This window comes from Microcaecilia unicolor, chromosome 12, assembly GCF_901765095.1.
Source record: "Microcaecilia unicolor chromosome 12, aMicUni1.1, whole genome shotgun sequence".
Classification (NCBI taxonomy): domain Eukaryota; kingdom Metazoa; phylum Chordata; class Amphibia; order Gymnophiona; family Siphonopidae; genus Microcaecilia; species Microcaecilia unicolor.
The window spans coordinates 87570259-87588041 of record NC_044042.1 but is presented as its reverse complement, the minus strand read 5'-3'; the positions used below and the strand labels follow the sequence as shown (position 1 = coordinate 87588041).

At 43.5% G+C, this 17783-nt stretch overlaps 1 protein-coding gene across 2 annotated transcripts in view; it reads right to left on the bottom strand.

The window, feature by feature from the left end:
• Nucleotides 1-17783, bottom strand: part of RAB5C (RAB5C, member RAS oncogene family) — a 73401-nt gene that overhangs the window by 23733 nt on the left and 31885 nt on the right. For both annotated transcript variants that reach the window (XM_030220937.1, XM_030220938.1), the window contains exon 2: nucleotides 13747-14019. In XM_030220937.1, coding sequence (XP_030076797.1) covers nucleotides 13747-13912 — 166 coding nt within the window. In that variant the 5' untranslated portion in view covers nucleotides 13913-14019. The remainder of the gene's footprint in view (nucleotides 1-13746; nucleotides 14020-17783) is intronic.

Below are 17783 nucleotides of genomic sequence, written 5' to 3'. Positions count from 1 at the left end.
AAAGTAGCACATATGAGTTTGTCTTGTTGGGCAGACTGGATGGACTGTGCAAGTCTTTCTCTGCCGTCATCTACTATGTTACTCAACTTTTGCTGTTCAAAACTTGCAGTATCATAACTGCTTAATCCATAGTCGAGTCTTCATCACAAGTCCCAAAAACCTCCACCTCTTTTTTTTTCTTAATTATACAGTGAAACCTCAGTTTTCATTGACTTCGGATTTCGTCAGTTTCGGTTATCGTTGATTTTTTTCGTGAAACTTTCGTCTCGGTTTTCGTCAGTGTGACCACACAGCTAATCTTGCCTTCTCACATGTCGTTCTTCTGGGGCGTTGTTTCCGGTTGTGGGATCACACTGCTGCTGTTTTCGGACCCAAATTTTGTCGTTTTGCCACACTACTGCTGCTGCTGGTTGAGTGCCTGTATCAAAGTCCCTGCAGGTATTTTTGGCAAATCTTAAAGAGGCGACAAAAACAAACCTCTTTGGACACGTTTCTTGTGCGGCATGGGTCCACAGACTCTGAAGCTGGTCCTAGTGGCAAAAGAACAAGAAGGGAAGTGACCCCCCCCCCCCCCCAGAAGCTGGTCCTAGTGGCAAAAGAACAAGAGGGGAAGTGACCCCCCCCAGATAGTGTCCTTATGGAGGTGGATCCCCTTTCAAACAATAATCTCTGCTCCTCTCTCTCCATCTTCCATACACCAAGAAGAGTCTTCAGAAAGGTAAATGCCCTGTTAAATGTTCATTTATTCTACACACTAGTCTTTTTTATTCATTTAAAAGAAAAACTGCTTGTTGCCTCGGTTTCGATTTTAGTTGATAGTTTTCGGACGAATTATCGACGAAAACCGAGGTTTCACTGTTATGTATTCAACAATTTTTAAAATGTTATATCCTCTGGTTCACTCCAGTTCACTTTTATTTAAATACTTATTGCTTCTAAAAAGCAGTGACTTATCTGGTGTATAAATCCTCCGGTTTGTTCCGGTTCACTCAGAGTGCTGCTGTTTTGCTGCAGCTTTTTCAGGAGTTTTTTTTTTTTTTTTTTTAAATATAAATTAATCCTCTTTGCTCCTGGGCTCATGCGCAGACCTCAGCTCTGACACAGGCATGAGCTGACGTCTCAGCACACAGTGACAGTAAATCAGAGACAAATCTCACATGTGCACACCAGAGTGTTCCAAGTTTCAACGTCTATTCCTTCCTTGCCTACAGTTCTGTGGCTCCAATCCAGAGAGAGACTGAGGGAGCTGACCAGAATGTTCTTTTATGTACCATTAAATTCTTACAGGATGGGTTAAATTTTTGCGGGGATGGGTAAGATTCCAGTGGGGACGGGGTAAGATTCCAGTCCCAGTGCAACTCTCTAACCCACATGCTCAGCCAAGGGTGCATGGCTCTGGAATGAGGGGGCATACGACAAAGTTAAGAAAATAGGCTTAGGAGTAACCTAAGGAAGTATTTCACAGAAAGGGTGATGGAGGCGTGGAATAGCCTCCCGGTGGAGGTGGTGGAGTTGAGGACTATTGCAGAATTTAAAAAGGCATGGGATAAGCATGTGGGATCGCTTAGGAACAGGAAGAATTAGGGGTTACAGAGGATGGGCAGACTGGATGGGTCATGTGGCCTTTACCTGCCGTCGTGTTTCTATGAGGCTTTCTGCTTCAGTTCCTCTCAGACTCCCACAGAATTTGAAGTGAAATTCAGGGACTGCAAAGAGAACTATCAGACATATCTAAAGCCATTATAGAAGGGTATATAATCACATCACTGAAAAAAGTGGACAAAGCATGCATGCTCATGGAAATTTTCCAACCCCCCTGTATTGGTTTATTGGGTATTTGCTATATCAGTATTACCATTATAAAGAGGTTTACAGACAAAAACACAGAAAAATTCCAGTTAAGTAAATAGGATAGAAACAAAAATAAGGCAGGGTATGTCAAGGGATAAGAGGGAAATCCATGGCAGGCATGCTGTGCCCCCCACAGCACTGCATATTCAGTGTTTGTTAAATGCAAGTGTAAGATAGTAAAGTCTTCAGGCCTGTTTTAAATTTTGCACACAAAAACAAACAAACAGAAAAATCAGCCCTAAGTGGTAGAGGTAATGAATTCTATAAGGCCAGTGCAAAGTAGAAAAAAATATCTATGAACTGAGTAGAATTTAGATAAGCCTAAAGGAGGCAAAGTAAATAGTAATTTGGATGAAGAATGGAGGTGAAAAGCCGGATGGTATGGTATGGGCTGATATATCTGTGTCTGATACGTGTGTATCAGCTGAACTGTGTCTTTATATGCATGTACATTCTTTCATGTATATGAATGTACTGGAATAGGTGTATTAGTATGTGATTGTACATCTATGTTGGATCTGTACGATTGTGATTAGAAGAGCTGAGGAGATAGGACCATTTGAAAGGTGCTATTCCATAATTGCTATGTTACTGTTAATCAGTATTTAAATGATTCAGCTGTTAGAACTGCTTTTCTCACTTTTTTTTTTTTGGGGGGGGGGGGGGGGGGGGGGGGGAGGAGGAAAAAGGGGTGGTTTCATTTCCCTTCCATCTCTCACCACAAGCAGGAACTTCCTTTTGACAGTACTGAATTTGCCACAGCTCACCACTTCTCTTCTTGTGAACAGAGCTTTCTTCTTCTTCTCTCCCTCACCCCTCAAAGCTTTCCCACTGGCTGGATTCGACTCGTAGCCAGATGCACTAGCCCTTCCCTTACCGATCCCTTAGTGATCGGTAAAAGACGGGCATACATGAAGGAAATCGCATGCAAATGAGCTACTCACTGTTAGCTCATTTGAACGCGATTTCCGTCCTAAGGAGGGGAAGCCAGGTGAGCATGAGCAGAGCAGCCAAGCGTTATGCTGGCTGCTCTGCGCATGCCAAAGATGGCTTCGTACACACAGACAAGCTGAGTGTATAATAGCCATCAATAAATTGCCGGGCATTTTGTGCAGCAGAGGGATAGAAAGGGACCCTAGAAAGAGAGAATCGGGGATCGGGACGAGCAAGGACGTCCAAATCAAAACTATTTGGACGTCCCTTTCAATTATACCCCTCCAGGTCTCTCTCAACCAATCACAGCGCATTTAGCTGACACCAGTGTCAGCTAAACGCGCTGTGATTGGCCGAGACCTGGCGTGGCATAATCGAAAGGGACGTCCAAATAGTTTTGATTTGGACGTCCTCGCACGTCCTGATCTCTGATTCTCTCCGGCAGTGGTCATTTAGGGCACCTTAGTTGTAAAAAAAAAAAAAACACGTCCAAGAGGACGCCCATCACAAAATCTGAAGAAAAAAACGTCCAAGTGCTCATCAGGGACATCCTTTTTATTTTGAGTGAAGGACGTCCAAGTGTTAGGCACTTGGAGGTTTTTTTCTTCCGATTTTTGCGATGGGTGTCTGCCTCTGCATGGGTCCCGATCACAGCAGCCCCAACAAGAGGTGCAAACCTCCCGTTAGGTTTTCCACAGTGCATGGGGTCGGAAAACGGCTGTGCATCTGCCTTGCATGTGCATTATAATACTAATTAGCTCATTATAATAACCTGTAGATCATTTGCATTCCATTTTCGTTAGCTGCTACTGTGACAGGAAAATGGTTCAGAGAACCCTTTTGTGCATGTCTTTGGCTAGAACTGGTTTAAAAACCACGTTGCTGGCTTGTTAAGTTTAGTGCATCTGGCCCTCAGTGTCTGCAGCAATTTACTCTGGGAACAGGCGAACAGGCTCACTCACACCAGAGCAGACTGGAGATCTTCAGACAGTTTTTAAAGTGCTGAAAAATGTGCAGACATGTTAGCCACCCTTCTTGCATCTGGACACAAATATAAAAATCAGTAGACTTTTGAAAAAAGACACACAACTGTCAAACCTACATTCCTGTGTCCTAGGTGCTGGGCTGACTTCTACAGTCTGTGCTCTGATGGAAACGGAGTAGATTTGGGCCGGAGTGGAACTTTTCAGGTGCTTTGACAACTTCAGAAATTTTAGAACAAGGCCAGTGCTGGGCAGACTTCTGCCCTAAAAATGACAAGGATATATCAAGAACAGGTATACATATGATGTAACACTTTATACCATATATAATGCGTTTACATTGTTTGGCAGACTGGATAGACTGTACAGGTCTTTATCTGTCGCCATCTACTATGTTATATGTTACTATGAAATGTTACTATGATAGGATTCTCTAAAATTTCAGTTTTAGGTATGTGCCTAGTTTGCCAACATCTTAAATCTAGCCCTGCCCTTTGCAGCACACAATTCACAGCGAGAAAGTTTTACAGTAAGAAGAAAATTAAATATCTGAAAGACTACAGTACATCAAAGCAAAGAATGTATGTGTGAGAATGTGTGTTATGTGCTTGCCGTGAATGGTAGCTGGAAGTGGTGAGTAGATATGGGGCAGGAGTCTGCAGGTGAGCGGTGGGAAGAGATAGTTTTTTGAAGTAGGAGCAATTTGTAGGATGATGGTAGGACAGTTGAATGGAGTATTTTCTGGTTGTGGGGCTGTTTAATAGGTTGGAAGGACAGAGAGTATACATAGTGCCCACCCATATTAGCACTGGCTCAAGGTAGTTAAGCAACCACTTAGTGTGGTATGAGCCTTGCCAGCCACTGCGGTCACAAGGGACAAATTTCAGAAGAGACCTGTGGTCATTTGGTAGCATATAAACTTGTATTTACAAGGTGTACAGCGCTGCGTATGCCTTGTAGCACTATAGAAATGTTAAATAGTAGTAGTAGTACTGGCATGTAAACTAAAAATGTTCTACAATGTTCATACTATTAACAAACAGAAGATGGCACTACTGCCAACAGGAACCAGTGTATTAAAGTGACATTTTTGCTGTAGGAAACTACTCTTCAAACATTTTCATTAGAGTATTAATGATTTTCTGGATGATGTACCCCTTGAAACTCTGAAATTAGAATATGATATTGCCTTAGATACCTAGAAGGGCAATTTTTAAAGTCATTAAAATAAGTAAGTATGCTAAATGCCCACCAATCCCCTGGTTAAAAGGAAGCACTGGGGAGAACAGTGTGCACACTTACTCAGATAAGATATATTTACTTTTTTCTGCAGAGCCAAATGAACATCTTTTCCTGGGGTCTTTAATTCCTTTTAGAAATTTTACTTGGTGTTTTTTTTGTTTGTTCTGCATAGGTTGCCCTTTTTTTTTCCTTAGTCTCCCTAGTCAAGTTTTTGTGTGTTTAAAGTTTTCATTTTTTACAACTCCTCTCTGGTGACCACCCCTATTCCCACCAGATTCCCCCCCCCCCCCCCAAAAAAAAAAAACCAAAGTCATTTTATTTTAGCAATAGCTATGTTTGGCAATATGGCCTAGAAAACCCCAGTACCTTTAATTGTGGGCTGTGCAGCAAAACTATCCAGAGCAAATGTCCTCAACTAGCACTTCCTGTACCTGGGCCCAGATCAAGGCCTTTAGTGTCATTTGCGCTTTTAAATAACCAGACCCTTTTTGTGGGCATGAAAAGCAGAAGGAAGATTCTTTGGTTCATTTCATTCCACTCTATGTTTACCAGCGTTAAAAGCATCAAACTCAAAGAAGGCTGTAGTGTTTGTTTTAGAGGCTGTATCTCACCAAGGACACAAGACTTCATGTGATTCACAAAAGAAAAATGGTATGGGGTTTGTGTTAAAAGATATATGAGAAGATAACACCTAAATACCAACAAACTATAAGAAATGTACCTGTTAACACGAAATGATTATGTCATAACCACACTCTGTAAGCCACTTTGAGCCTACAAATAGGTGGGAAAGGGTGGGATACAAATGCAATAAATAAAATAAATATGTATAACCTAGAAGAAAGGAGGGATAGGGAGATATGATACAGACGTTTAAATACTTGAAAGGTATTAACATACAAATACATCTTTTTCAGAGACGGGGAAGCAGTAGGACATGAACTGAGGCTGTAGGACTTGGGAGTAACATCAGGAAATACTCTTTCATGGAGAGAGTGGTGGATGCCTGAATACCCTCCTGGAGAAGGTGGTGGGGACAAAAAACAGACTAAATTAAAAAAAATGCATAGGATAAACACAGAATTCCTAAATAGAAAAGCTGGAATTAAAACAAAATTCAAATGACCTCACCATGGTTGTTGATATGTTAATGATGAACAGCAGTGGTGTTTAGATGGCAATGCCAGTAGTTGGGATGGTTAGTGCCGAGCAGTCTCCTATGGTCGGTGTCCCAAAAACAGCAAAGATAAGGATGGGCTGCAGTGGGCTTCAACAGCAACCCCAGTAATTGGGAAGTAAAGGCCAATACTGGGCAGACCTCTAGTTCATTTGCTGGACTCTTCCTGAAGAATCAAGCTCTAGCGAAACGAGACACACTTGTCGAAGAACAGAAGGGCAGTTGGTTTGAGCAGTGAACTGTCATCCACGGATCGGTGATTGAATATCAAGCAACGGAATCGTGGACTGATAAGTATTTGGCTACAGACTGTTTGATCTGCTGGTTTGTTTTTTTTTTTGGGGGGGGGGGGGGGATCTGTTGTGGTGACATTTGCCTGCAGTTTCTGCTAGTTTTTTTGCATTTTTTTTGAACACGATCGTGAGTTATTTTGTATATTTACCACGTTACATTCCGTAAGATTTGGAATTGGTTTTTTGGGACCAACTGTTTTTCTCCAATATCGGGTGGTTATTTTACATTGGTTCCTTTTCCTCCCTCTTTAGTAACAATAGAAACCGATGCTAAAGTGAAGATACTTATCTGTAGCAGGTATTCTCCGAGGACAGTAGGCTTCTTATTCTCACGCCAATCCGCGTCACCCGGTTCAGCAAATATGCCATAGAAAAAAAACTCGAGCTTTGAAGAGCGCGAACCGCGCTCCACCATGCATGCCTTCCCATCTGTCGCGCAAAAGCAACTCCCTCAATTTAATACTAAAGCAAAAAAACAACTAAAAATATGCAAGGAGACAACTTCAAGGGGAGGTGGGCTGGATTGTCAGAATAAGAAGCCTGCTGTCCTCCGAGAATACTTGCTACAGGTAAGTATCTTCACTTTCTCTGAGGACAAGCAGGATTGCTTATTCTCACAAGTTGGGTATCCAGGCTCACTCAAAACAACAAACATTGGTCAACAGCGAGGACATAATACAATTTAACCTGCCACTGCATGCAATCTGAATGAATGCAGCCTGGAACAGAATAAAACAGGCCTAGGAGGGTGGAGTTGGACTCTAGACCCCAAACAGATTCTGCAGCACCGACTGCCCAAACAGACTACTCAGTTGGGTATCCTGCTCAAGGCAGTAGTGAGATGTGAATGTGTGGACTGACGACCACGTTGCAACTTTGCAAATCTCTTCAATAGAGGCCGACTTCAAGTGGGCTACCAATGCAGCCATGGCTCTGACATTATTAGTGTGACATGACCCTCCTTGGGCATAAGTGAAGGAAATGCAATCTGCTAGTCAATTAGAGATTGTGCGTTTCCCCGATGGCGATCCCCATCCTGTTGGGATCAAAGGAAACAAAGTTGGGCGGACTGTCTGAAGGGATTAGTCTGCTCCATGTAAAAGGCCAATGCTCTCTTGCAGTCCAAAGTGTGCAAACTGCTTTCGCCTGGATGGGCGTGAGGTCAGGGAAAGAATGCTGGCAAGACAATCGACTGGCTCAGATGAAACTTCGACAGCACCTTCAGCAGGAAATTAGGGTGCATGCGGAGGACTACTCTGTTGTGAAACTTTGTAAAGTGCATCCACTACTAAAGCCTCAAGTTCACCGACACTACAAGCTGAAGTAACAGCCACCAAGAAAACAACCTTCCAGGTAAAGTACTTTAGATGGCAGGAATTCAGTGGCTGAAAAAGAGCTTTCTTCAGCTGGATGAGAACGACATTGAGATCCCATAACGCTGGTGGAGTTTTGACAGAGGGCTCTCACAAAAGCAAACCTCTCATGAAGCGAACAACTAAAGGCTGTCCAGAGATGGGCTTACCTTCTACACATTGATACACACCAATTGCACTAAGGTGAACCCTTACTGAGTTGGTCTTGAGATCAGACTCTGATAAGAGTAGAAGGTATTCAACAGGGTCTGTGTAGGGCAACACAGGGGATCTAAGGCCTTGCTCTCACACCAGACAGCAAACCTCTTCCATTTAAAAGAGTAACACCTCTTAGTGGAATCTTTCCTGGAAGCCAGCAAGACCTAGGAGACACCCTTCAAAAGACCCAAGGAAGCAAATTCTAGGCTCTCAACAACAAAGCTGTGAGAGCCAGAGACTTGAGATTGGGATGAAGAAGTGACTCCTCGTTCTGCGCGATGTCTGAAAATCTCCACGGTTCTTCAGAGGAGAATTCCAGAAGAGGGAACCAAATCCGACGCGGCCAAAACAGAATTAACAGTATCACGGTTCCTCAGTCTTGCTTGAGTTCCAACAAAGTCTTTCCCACAAGAGGTATTGGAGGATACACATCCAAGGGGGATTGTCCCCCAACTGAGAAGGAAGGCATCTGACGCTAGCTGCTCGGAAGATCTTGTGGGCTACGCCAATATGAAGACACCATTTGTATGGTTGCATTAACCTGCTCAGCCTGTCGGTCAGGTTATTTACACCCGCCAGATAACTGGCTTGGAGAAACATGCCGTCCTGGATAGCCCAATGCCACATCTGGACGGCCTCCTGATACAGCGGGCGAGATCCTGTGCCCCCCTGCTTTTTGGTGTAATACATTGCAACCTGATTGTGTTTGAATTAGAATAATTTGACAAGACAGCCGATCCCTGAAAGCCTTTAGAGCATTCCAGATCACCCAGAGCTCCAGAAGGTTGATCTGAAGATTCGTCTCCTGGGAGGACCAAGCGCCCCATGTATGAAGCCCATCTACATGGACACCCCATCCCAGGAGAGATGTTTCAATTGTCAGCACTTTTTCCTAGCTGAGGAATTTGGAATGGAAGTCCCAGAGTCCAACTGGACCGAATCATCCACCACTGGAGAGTGTACAAGCTCCAGGGACATTTGGATAACATCTTCTAGACCCCCCATGGCTTGAAACCACTGAGAAGCCAGGGTCCATTGAGCTGATCTATGTGCAGACTTGCCATGGGTGTAACATACTGTGGAAGCCACGTAGCCTAACAGTCTCAATATCTATAATAATAATAATAATTTCTATAGTGCTACCAGACATACACAGCGCTGTACACATTATATGCAAGTACTTTCTCTGTCCCTAGAGGGCTCACATAGTTTTTGTACCTGGGGCATTGGAGGGTTAAGTGAAAACTTTTTCTTACCTGCTAAAAATAAAGAAATATAATGTTAAAAAAAAAGGAATACAAATAAAAATATTTCCTTGAAGGGGAAAGCTCATTTTATATAGGCCAAATAGGTTTCAAATACTACTGACATTTGGTCCTAACTCACCTAAGCAGATCATAAAAATCTGGAGGTGAAATTATCTGGGAAACTTTCAATCTCCAAAACCATTTAGTCCCCCAAAATTCCTTCCTCCCCAACACTCTCCACCCCCAAGTTTAGAAGAGAAAGGCATTTCCTTAGCCTTTTTTTTTCCCCCAGGTCTGCTGGTGCAAACCAGTAAATAAATTTGCTGAGCAAGTCTTTGTACTGGAATAGTCTGTAATGGGCCGACTAGCACCAACACAAAATCCATCATAGCTTATATTAATTTTCATTAATACCTTACAGCATTGGTTCTCAAACCTGATCCTGGAGTTGTGATCTGCTGCAAAGCTCGAACCAAGAACACTAAGGAAACAAGACTGTCCGCTCGCGTCTCTGGAAGATAGGCTTGAACAGTCCGCGTATCGAGCACACAACTATGGAATGCACTACCAAAAGCCTTAAAAACTATGCATGACCTAACAGCCTTCCGGAAATTACTAAAGACCAACCTGTTTGAAAAAATATACCAAAATGACTCTACCACAACCAGATAAAATCGAATTCTATACACCTAACTGCTTCAATCAATTTTCACCAATGAACATTAACGCATCACCCCTTTATCTCTCATGCTTGAATTGATCTTTCTACCCAACATACTCAACAAGTTACTTCATCATTTATGAACTTTAATGTTAAACTGTTTTGTATTTCTCATGCCGGAAATGGTGATTATCATTACGGCATAATGTAAGCCACATTGAGCCTGCAAAAAGGTGGGAAAATGTGGGATACAAATGTAATAAATAAATATGCATGCTCAGATGCCATTACAGCAGCCATACAGGGTCAGACCAATGGTCCATCTAGCCCATTGTCCTGCTTCCAGCAGTGGCCAATCCAGTTTGAGTTCGCCATGGCTGAGAAACGTTGGATGATAGTAGGTACGAACAAAATTTGGACTACTTTGGAAACCTACCTTCAAACTGTTCAGACCACACCTTAAACCAACACAAAGGACTTATTTGTCAAACACCTGGATGCTTTCCCCTCCTTTTTTCTTTTCCTTTCTCTTTTTCCTCCCTCAATTACTGTGTATATAGCTTCTAATGTTATTCCCTTATTGTTCCTTTGTTATTGTATACTTGGAAATTAATAAAATATTTTGACAAATAAAACAAGTACCTGGCAGAAACAGGTCCAATCCCAGGTCAAGTATTGGCTTCCCCAATGTCCATCACAACAACAGGCTATGGACTTTCTTCCAGGAACTTGTCCAAACTTTTTTTTAAAACCAGATACACTAACCAACGAGTTCCAGAGCTTAATTTATTCTTTTGAGTGAAAAAATATTTCCTCCTATTTGTTTTAAAAGTATTCTCATGCAATTTCATTGTGTCCCCTGGTCTCTGTACTTTTTGAATGAGAGAAAAACTATTCACCTCTACACGTTCCGCTCCACTCAGGATTTTGTAGACCTCAATCATATCCCCCCTCAGCCTTCTCTTTCCCAAACTGAAGAGCCCCAACCTCTTTAGCCTTTCCTCATACGGGAGCAGTTCCATCCCCTCTATCACTTTGGTCGCTCTTCTTTGAACCTTTTCTATTTCCGCTATATCTTATTTGAGATACTACGACCAGAACTGAACACAAAGTGAGGTAGCACCATGGAGCAATACAGAGACATTATAATATTTTTGGTCTTATTTTGCATCCCTCTCCAGGTCTATAACCCCAGTTCTTCCTGACACATAAGGTACAATCCCATGCCCCCCTGCTTGTTGATATGGTACACTACAATCTGGTTGTCTGTTTGAATGAGAACATTTTGTTCATCGGCCAATCTCTGAAAGCCTTTAGAGCATTCTACACTGTCCAAAGGTCCAGGAGGTTATTTTGAGACTCCTCTATTTTTTGCCAGGAAAGGTGGACACATCACAAGCATCGTAGGTTGCCTGTGTCACATGTTTTCAGCATACCCACTGCTTGCTATTAACTGGCAGAGCTTTGCTGCCTTCTCAGACAGTACTGTCTGCAAACTGTCAACTGTTCACCAAGGACTTGAAGAACATGCTCACGAACAGCTGGTAAGAATGTATGCAGAAAGAAAGCATAACATTCTGAAACACTTTACTCCCAAAAAGATCCAAAGACTGAGCATCCCTCCCTGGGGACACCAAGGAGTGAGGTAGGTATATGCAACATTTCTGCCCTGGGCTCATCTTCAACCAACAACCTAAATGGGATGATCTGAGCAATCTCCCTAACAACATTGGTGAAGGAGTACTCCTCAGGTGGAGATTGTAAGCTCTATCGAGCAGGGACTCTCTCTTTATGTTCAAGTGTACAGTGCTGCATACGTCTAGTAGCGCTTTAGAAATGATAAGTAGTAGTAGTAGTAGGTGGAGATTCTCCTCTCATGTAGTGGAATCTGAAGTAAGGTACAGAAATCCCATCTCCAAGAGAACTTTTGGCTCTTCTTCAGAAGAAAAGGAGTGGTCTGCTCAAGATAGTAGTCCTCCGAGTTCTCACTTGCCTTGGATGACTAGGCTCCATGAGACCGTGCTGAAGAATGGTACATGACCTGGGCCAAGGAAGCTTCCTTCCTTTAGGGGCTGGACACTTTTTCAGCCGGTACAGACCTCGACACCCCTTCAGTGTGTCAATGATCAGCCAATGAGTGTGGACCTCCAGAATGGGCTGGACTTAATCAATGCCCTCAATGCCACAGCATCATGTCAAGCAAGAAGTTGTCCCAGCTACTCCTGGAGCATGGCCCAGAACAGCTCCTCCAAAAGACACCAGTAAAAGGCGGGGTCTCAGTTGGAGTAGTCAGGTAAACAGAAGGTATCAGGGCTGAACTGGAAGATTGGTCCCAGCCTGAAAGCTGCTGACATATCTGTGCCGATTCCATGGAGGGAACTACAGCGTGGATGCTTCTTAGGTGCTGGCGATGCCGACGCCCCAGTGCTTCTACTGCCAGGATTTGAAGGGGAATGCTGATGCACAGCATAGGAGTCCCTCGGCACCAACAAGAACCATGAATCCTCTCATGTCTTTGGTGCGGGATCCGATGATCAGACCCAGTGGGTGTTGCCAATGCTCAATGTCAAGGCAGGTGGAGACAGGCCATAAAGACCGATGCAGAGATCAATGGACTAGACTTGTGAAGAGCAGTGCAGAAATATTTTTGACAACTACAACTCTTAATGGTTCTTTTCAACATTTTGCAACAGTTTGCAGAAAGAAATGTCTGACCCCAAGCATGACAAGCACAAAATTATGAATGTCTGTAAGAGCTTGTGTACTGTTTTGTTCAGATGAGCACAATTGTTTTAATCTGAAAAGCTAACTTGTTGGAATACTATCCCAAAGAGGATGATGTCTGCGATATGATATTAAGAGTATTTCGATCAGTAGATTTTCTATGAATAGTGTCCAATGGTAGAAGTAAATGTAATGCTTGTGTCACAGGTATTCAAATACAATAAAAAACTGTTGTAATGTCATGTCCCCTGACCAGATTAAAAAGGATGAATCGTCTCCATTGCTACTCCCTTAATTTGTAGAAAGTATCTGTCCTGAAATGAAAAATAGTTTTGTAATCACAAATTCAGCTATATTGATTAATAACTGAATTTAGACGATCAGTTTGTTGCAAATATAATTATACATAAAGCTGTAATATCTGAAGCAAACAATATGAATTTTCTAAACATCTTAAAGTATTTAAATACTGAATTAAGTGCATAGAAAACAGAGATGAACAGCCACATTAGTGTCAACAGTTGTTTGGAATACACCAAATGGCTGTTTGGCTGCACATGGGAAAGGAGCCTAAGAACCAGGGGACCCGAGCAATTCCTACTGCAGCTCCTGGTGACTCTGGAAAGGTCATCTAACCCTCCACTGCTTTGATTTTAACTACAGAAAGACGGCATATCAAATCCCATCTATTTCCTTTAAAGAAATGAGGGTAGAGTACAACAGAGAAAGACATCTGTTTTGAATGAGTGATATTCTAGAGGCCCTATAATTAACAGCTTGAATATATCCAGAATGCACAGACCAACAGGCCATTTTCTGCTATAACCTAATTTGCTGTGTATCAATAAGACCGATCCTCCTCAAGTCAAGTAGTCAATCTACAGTGTGCTTCAAAAATATTCGACTTCCTTTAGGCTCGTTTATATATAGAGGCTGGAAACGTGATGGGAGAATCTCAGCCTTGTGTTGCTATTAACGTAGATGATGGCTTGACAACATATATCTCAGCAGTAAACGGAGATAGATTCTGTCAAGTAGGACAGCAGGATATTCATTGCCCTTACCTCCGATTGTGCTTTCTTGGTACTCATGAAACTGTCCTTTCACAAAGCGCAGCACTAGGCTTGACTTCCCCACTGCAGATTCTCCCAGTAGTACGAGCTTAAACTGGCAAATTTTGCTCCCAGCAGCTGGTCCATTTGCTCGAGCCGCAGCTCCCCGACCTGCCATGGTGTTACACTCCTGATACTCACAAATAAATCAATGGCACTGCAACAGTGAAGACACTGGGATGAAGTGGGAACGTAAGGCCCTTTACCAGAACAGCAGGTTTACAACTGAAAGAAGGAGGGGGAAGGAAGAAAGAAAAAAAACACTGTTAGATATATACATTGATATGCAGGAAACAATTTTGATTTTAAGTACAAAGCATAGAAAATCTGTTTACCAGCCTGTTTAATTTTTATAAATATTTCTATAGCGCTAGCACTGACCATAACCTCCCATAATATATCTCCCAGGTCTATAATGGAGGAAGTGACTAACTAGCTAATCACACACACACAAACTTCACATAAACCTTACTATTACTATGTTTATTCAGTTTGTAATATTCTCCTTACAATACTTTGTAATTCTATTTACTATGTAAGCCGCATTGAACCTGCTGTGTGTGGGAAAGCGTGGGGTACAAATGTAATAAATAAAGAAATAAAATAATTTTGCATGTGCATTTACTAAGTACCATGTCTTCCATGAGTGAGTGCTGTTTCCTCTATAATCCAATAATTGCACTTGGGTAGTCAAACCTGGATGGTAAAAATTCCCCAAACTTATAAACTGACGTAATGTAGATGCAAAGGAAGGACAGAATTAACACATAAAATGACAAACAATGGCCCACTTAGGTTGCTTAGTTGAGAGTCTACTACACGCCCTGTGTCTTACCTGAACCTTTACTACCTTCTACATCAGTCCACAACCTATTAACGTACTAGTCTCTACCACATCCACTGAGAGGCCACTTCAGACCTCATCTCCCTCCACATTTCTTACAAAACCTCCTTAACATTTATTGCCACATTTCCAAAGAATCTACACATGTACTAAACTTGAAAAGCTGTTCCAAAACATCCAGTTTCATTCATTGACAAGTTATTCTGTAGAGGGTGCAGTTTCTTCATGGAATCCTGCTGCGGTCATACACTGCAGTTAGCATCATAACCTTTGCTCCATGCAGGTTTGCCCTTGGCAGTTCCCCATAGCCTACTGTGCCACTAGGGCATTCTTCTATCATCTCTACACTTTTGACAAGTAAAGTTCATCTGTGCTTATCTCGTAACTTTAAATTCATTGCAATTGTAGTTTCCATCACCAATTACTGGAGGCATGTTCAAAATCCACCATTCTTTCCATGAAAGAATATTTCATGACACTTTTCCTCTGCTTAGAGCAGGATTCCTATGTTTAGAAACTTTTCATTGAACAAGGTATTGCGCAACTGTGCAGTGTAGAGTTTGTACAGATGTGCATATGCGCCACTGCAACCGCTATGCTGGCCAGAAGAGGCAGCAGCAGACAGGGGACGGCATGAGAGGTCTGGTACAGTCTAGCAGTAAACTAGAAGAAAGAGCTAGATAACTTGCTGGAGAGGAAGACAAAGAAAGAAGCAGGGTGCATTTATACTGTGGTAGGGAGATGGGAGAGAGAACTGGAGGGACCTTGCAGAGAAGATGAGGGATAGCTGGGGTTGGGGGTTTGGCTGATGCGATGGGAACACTGGGTGAAGGGGGTCTAAGTATACAGGAGAGAGAGAGAGAGAGAGAGAGTGTGTGGAGGAGGGGGAATAGAGGTTGAACTAAGAAGGGGAAGAAAGTAAAGGAGTTAGTAGTGAAGTTTGCAACTATGTGCAACTTTCTTTAAATCAGTCACCATACTTTCTAACTCTTCTTACTCTCATACCTATCTATATGTTCCATCTTTGCTTTACCCTTCACTATCAATTAAAATGTTCTATTATGTATCGTGTTGACATTGTAAGTAGTAATATTCTTACTGTACACCCACCTTGAATGAATTCCTTCAAAAGGCTGTAAATAAATCCTAATAAGTAAAATAAGTAAAAAAAAAAAAAAAAAGCTAGGGGATTGACCTTAGGGAAGACAGTTTCTGTATTTTTTTTTTTTTACATTTGTACCCCGCGCTTTCCCACTCATGGCAGGCTCAATGCGGCAATGGAGTTTTTTTGAAGCTAGATGACACGCCATAACTGAAGCCCTATAGCCAGATACATTGGGCGGGCTGGTTGGCGAAACTGAAGCTTTTTTCTCCATCTATAAGATTGACCAGTAGGCATATTGTGTGGAGTGTCTCACAGAATTTTTTACACAGCCAGTGTGAGGTTGTGTTTGGATTTTCAGTGTAACTGAATCAAGCTTGAGTGAACTAACTAGTGGTCACATAATATATGTAAACCATTTTGGTTGTACACACAGAAAGGTAGTATATCAAATTCATCACCCTTTATCCACATTACAAATCAAGTAAGCGAGAATTTGTCTTCCTGCTCCAGGTAGAAGCCCTCACATCACACTTCCCATTTCCTCAAGTTAAATTTCCAAATGCACCCTTAAATAAAACTGGGTAAAGGTGTTTGCGCTGGGGAGCACTCCTGCACCCCCTCACAGCGATCCCTGACCAATCCCTGGCCGTCCCCAACCACACTGACTTGCGCCAAGTGCGACGGCTTCGCAGGAGAAGCCCTGCACCCCCTCACAGCAATCCCTGACCGATCCCTAGCTGTCCCAACCACACGGACTTGCGCCGAGCGCAACGGCTTCGCAGGAGAAGCCCCATCCTGTCTCCACTGAGCACCGAGCGGAGAACAACCGGTGTAAAAGGGTAACCTGAGCAGATGGTCTCTCTCCTGCTCCAGCTTGTTCCGGTCCATCTCGCCCAGCGTGTACCAGTCCGGCTGCTCCGCTCTCCTCGGCTCCAGTCGTTCCAGCCCATCTATTCCAGCTTGTTCCAGTCCTGCTGCTCCGCTCTTCTCTTCTAGACTACTCCAGTCTGTCCTTTCCAGATTGTCCCGGTCCTGCTGCTCGGCTCTCCTTTGCTCCAGCTTGTTCCAGTCGATCTACTCCAGCTTGTTCCAGCCCGCCTGATCCAGCCTGTTCCAGCTTGTCCCAGTCCTACTGCTCCACTCTCTTCTGCTCCAAACAAGCTTGTTCCAGCCCTGCTGCTCAGCTCTCCTCTGCTCCAGCCTGGTCCAGTCCATCTATTCCAGCTTGTTCCAGTCCATCTGCTCCAGCTTATTTCCTATCCGTCTGTTCCAGCTTACTCCAAATTATTCCAGCTTATTCCAGTCCTACTGCTGAGCTCTCCACTGCTCTCATCTGTTCCTGCCTGCCTGCTAGCCCATCAACTTGCCTGCTTGTCAGCCCATCAACTACCTGCCTGCCCTCAAACCTGCACAACTACCTACCTGCCTTCCCGCCTGCTGGCTTGCCAGACCATCAACTTACCTCCCTGCCAGCTCACCCATCAACCTGCCCTGCCTCCCAGCCCATCAACCTACCTGCCTGCTTGCCCACCCATCAACCTACCTACCCGCCTGCAAGCCCTTCTACCTACCTCCCCACCTGCCACGCTGCCAAACCACCTGCCTACCCGCCAGCCCCCCTGTTCCAAATTGTTGCCTGCTGTCCCAGCTTTAAGCCTCCAGTCCTGCTTTCCTGCTCTACCTGTTGCTTAACAACTCAGTCACTACATATACACCCGTAAACACCTCAGTCACTACTCATGGCCCCTATACACATCCTCTTCCTTGCCCTGTCCCTTCCTAATCTATTCCCCCTCCCCCTACAGGAACTCACTGCCCGTCCATGTCCTCGCCCGTCCTGCTCACTACTGCAATACCCTACCCACCCCCATCCCTCACCACCTCTCCTATCCCCCTCCCTCCTTCTTAGCTCTCAACTTTCAACACTTCCTTCCTGCCATTAACCCATCCCTCCTAAGTGCATCCTGTCTTCGTCGCCCTACCTCCTCCACCCTCCTCCGCACTCTCTTGCTCCTTTTCTCCTGCTATCCGCGGGAGACA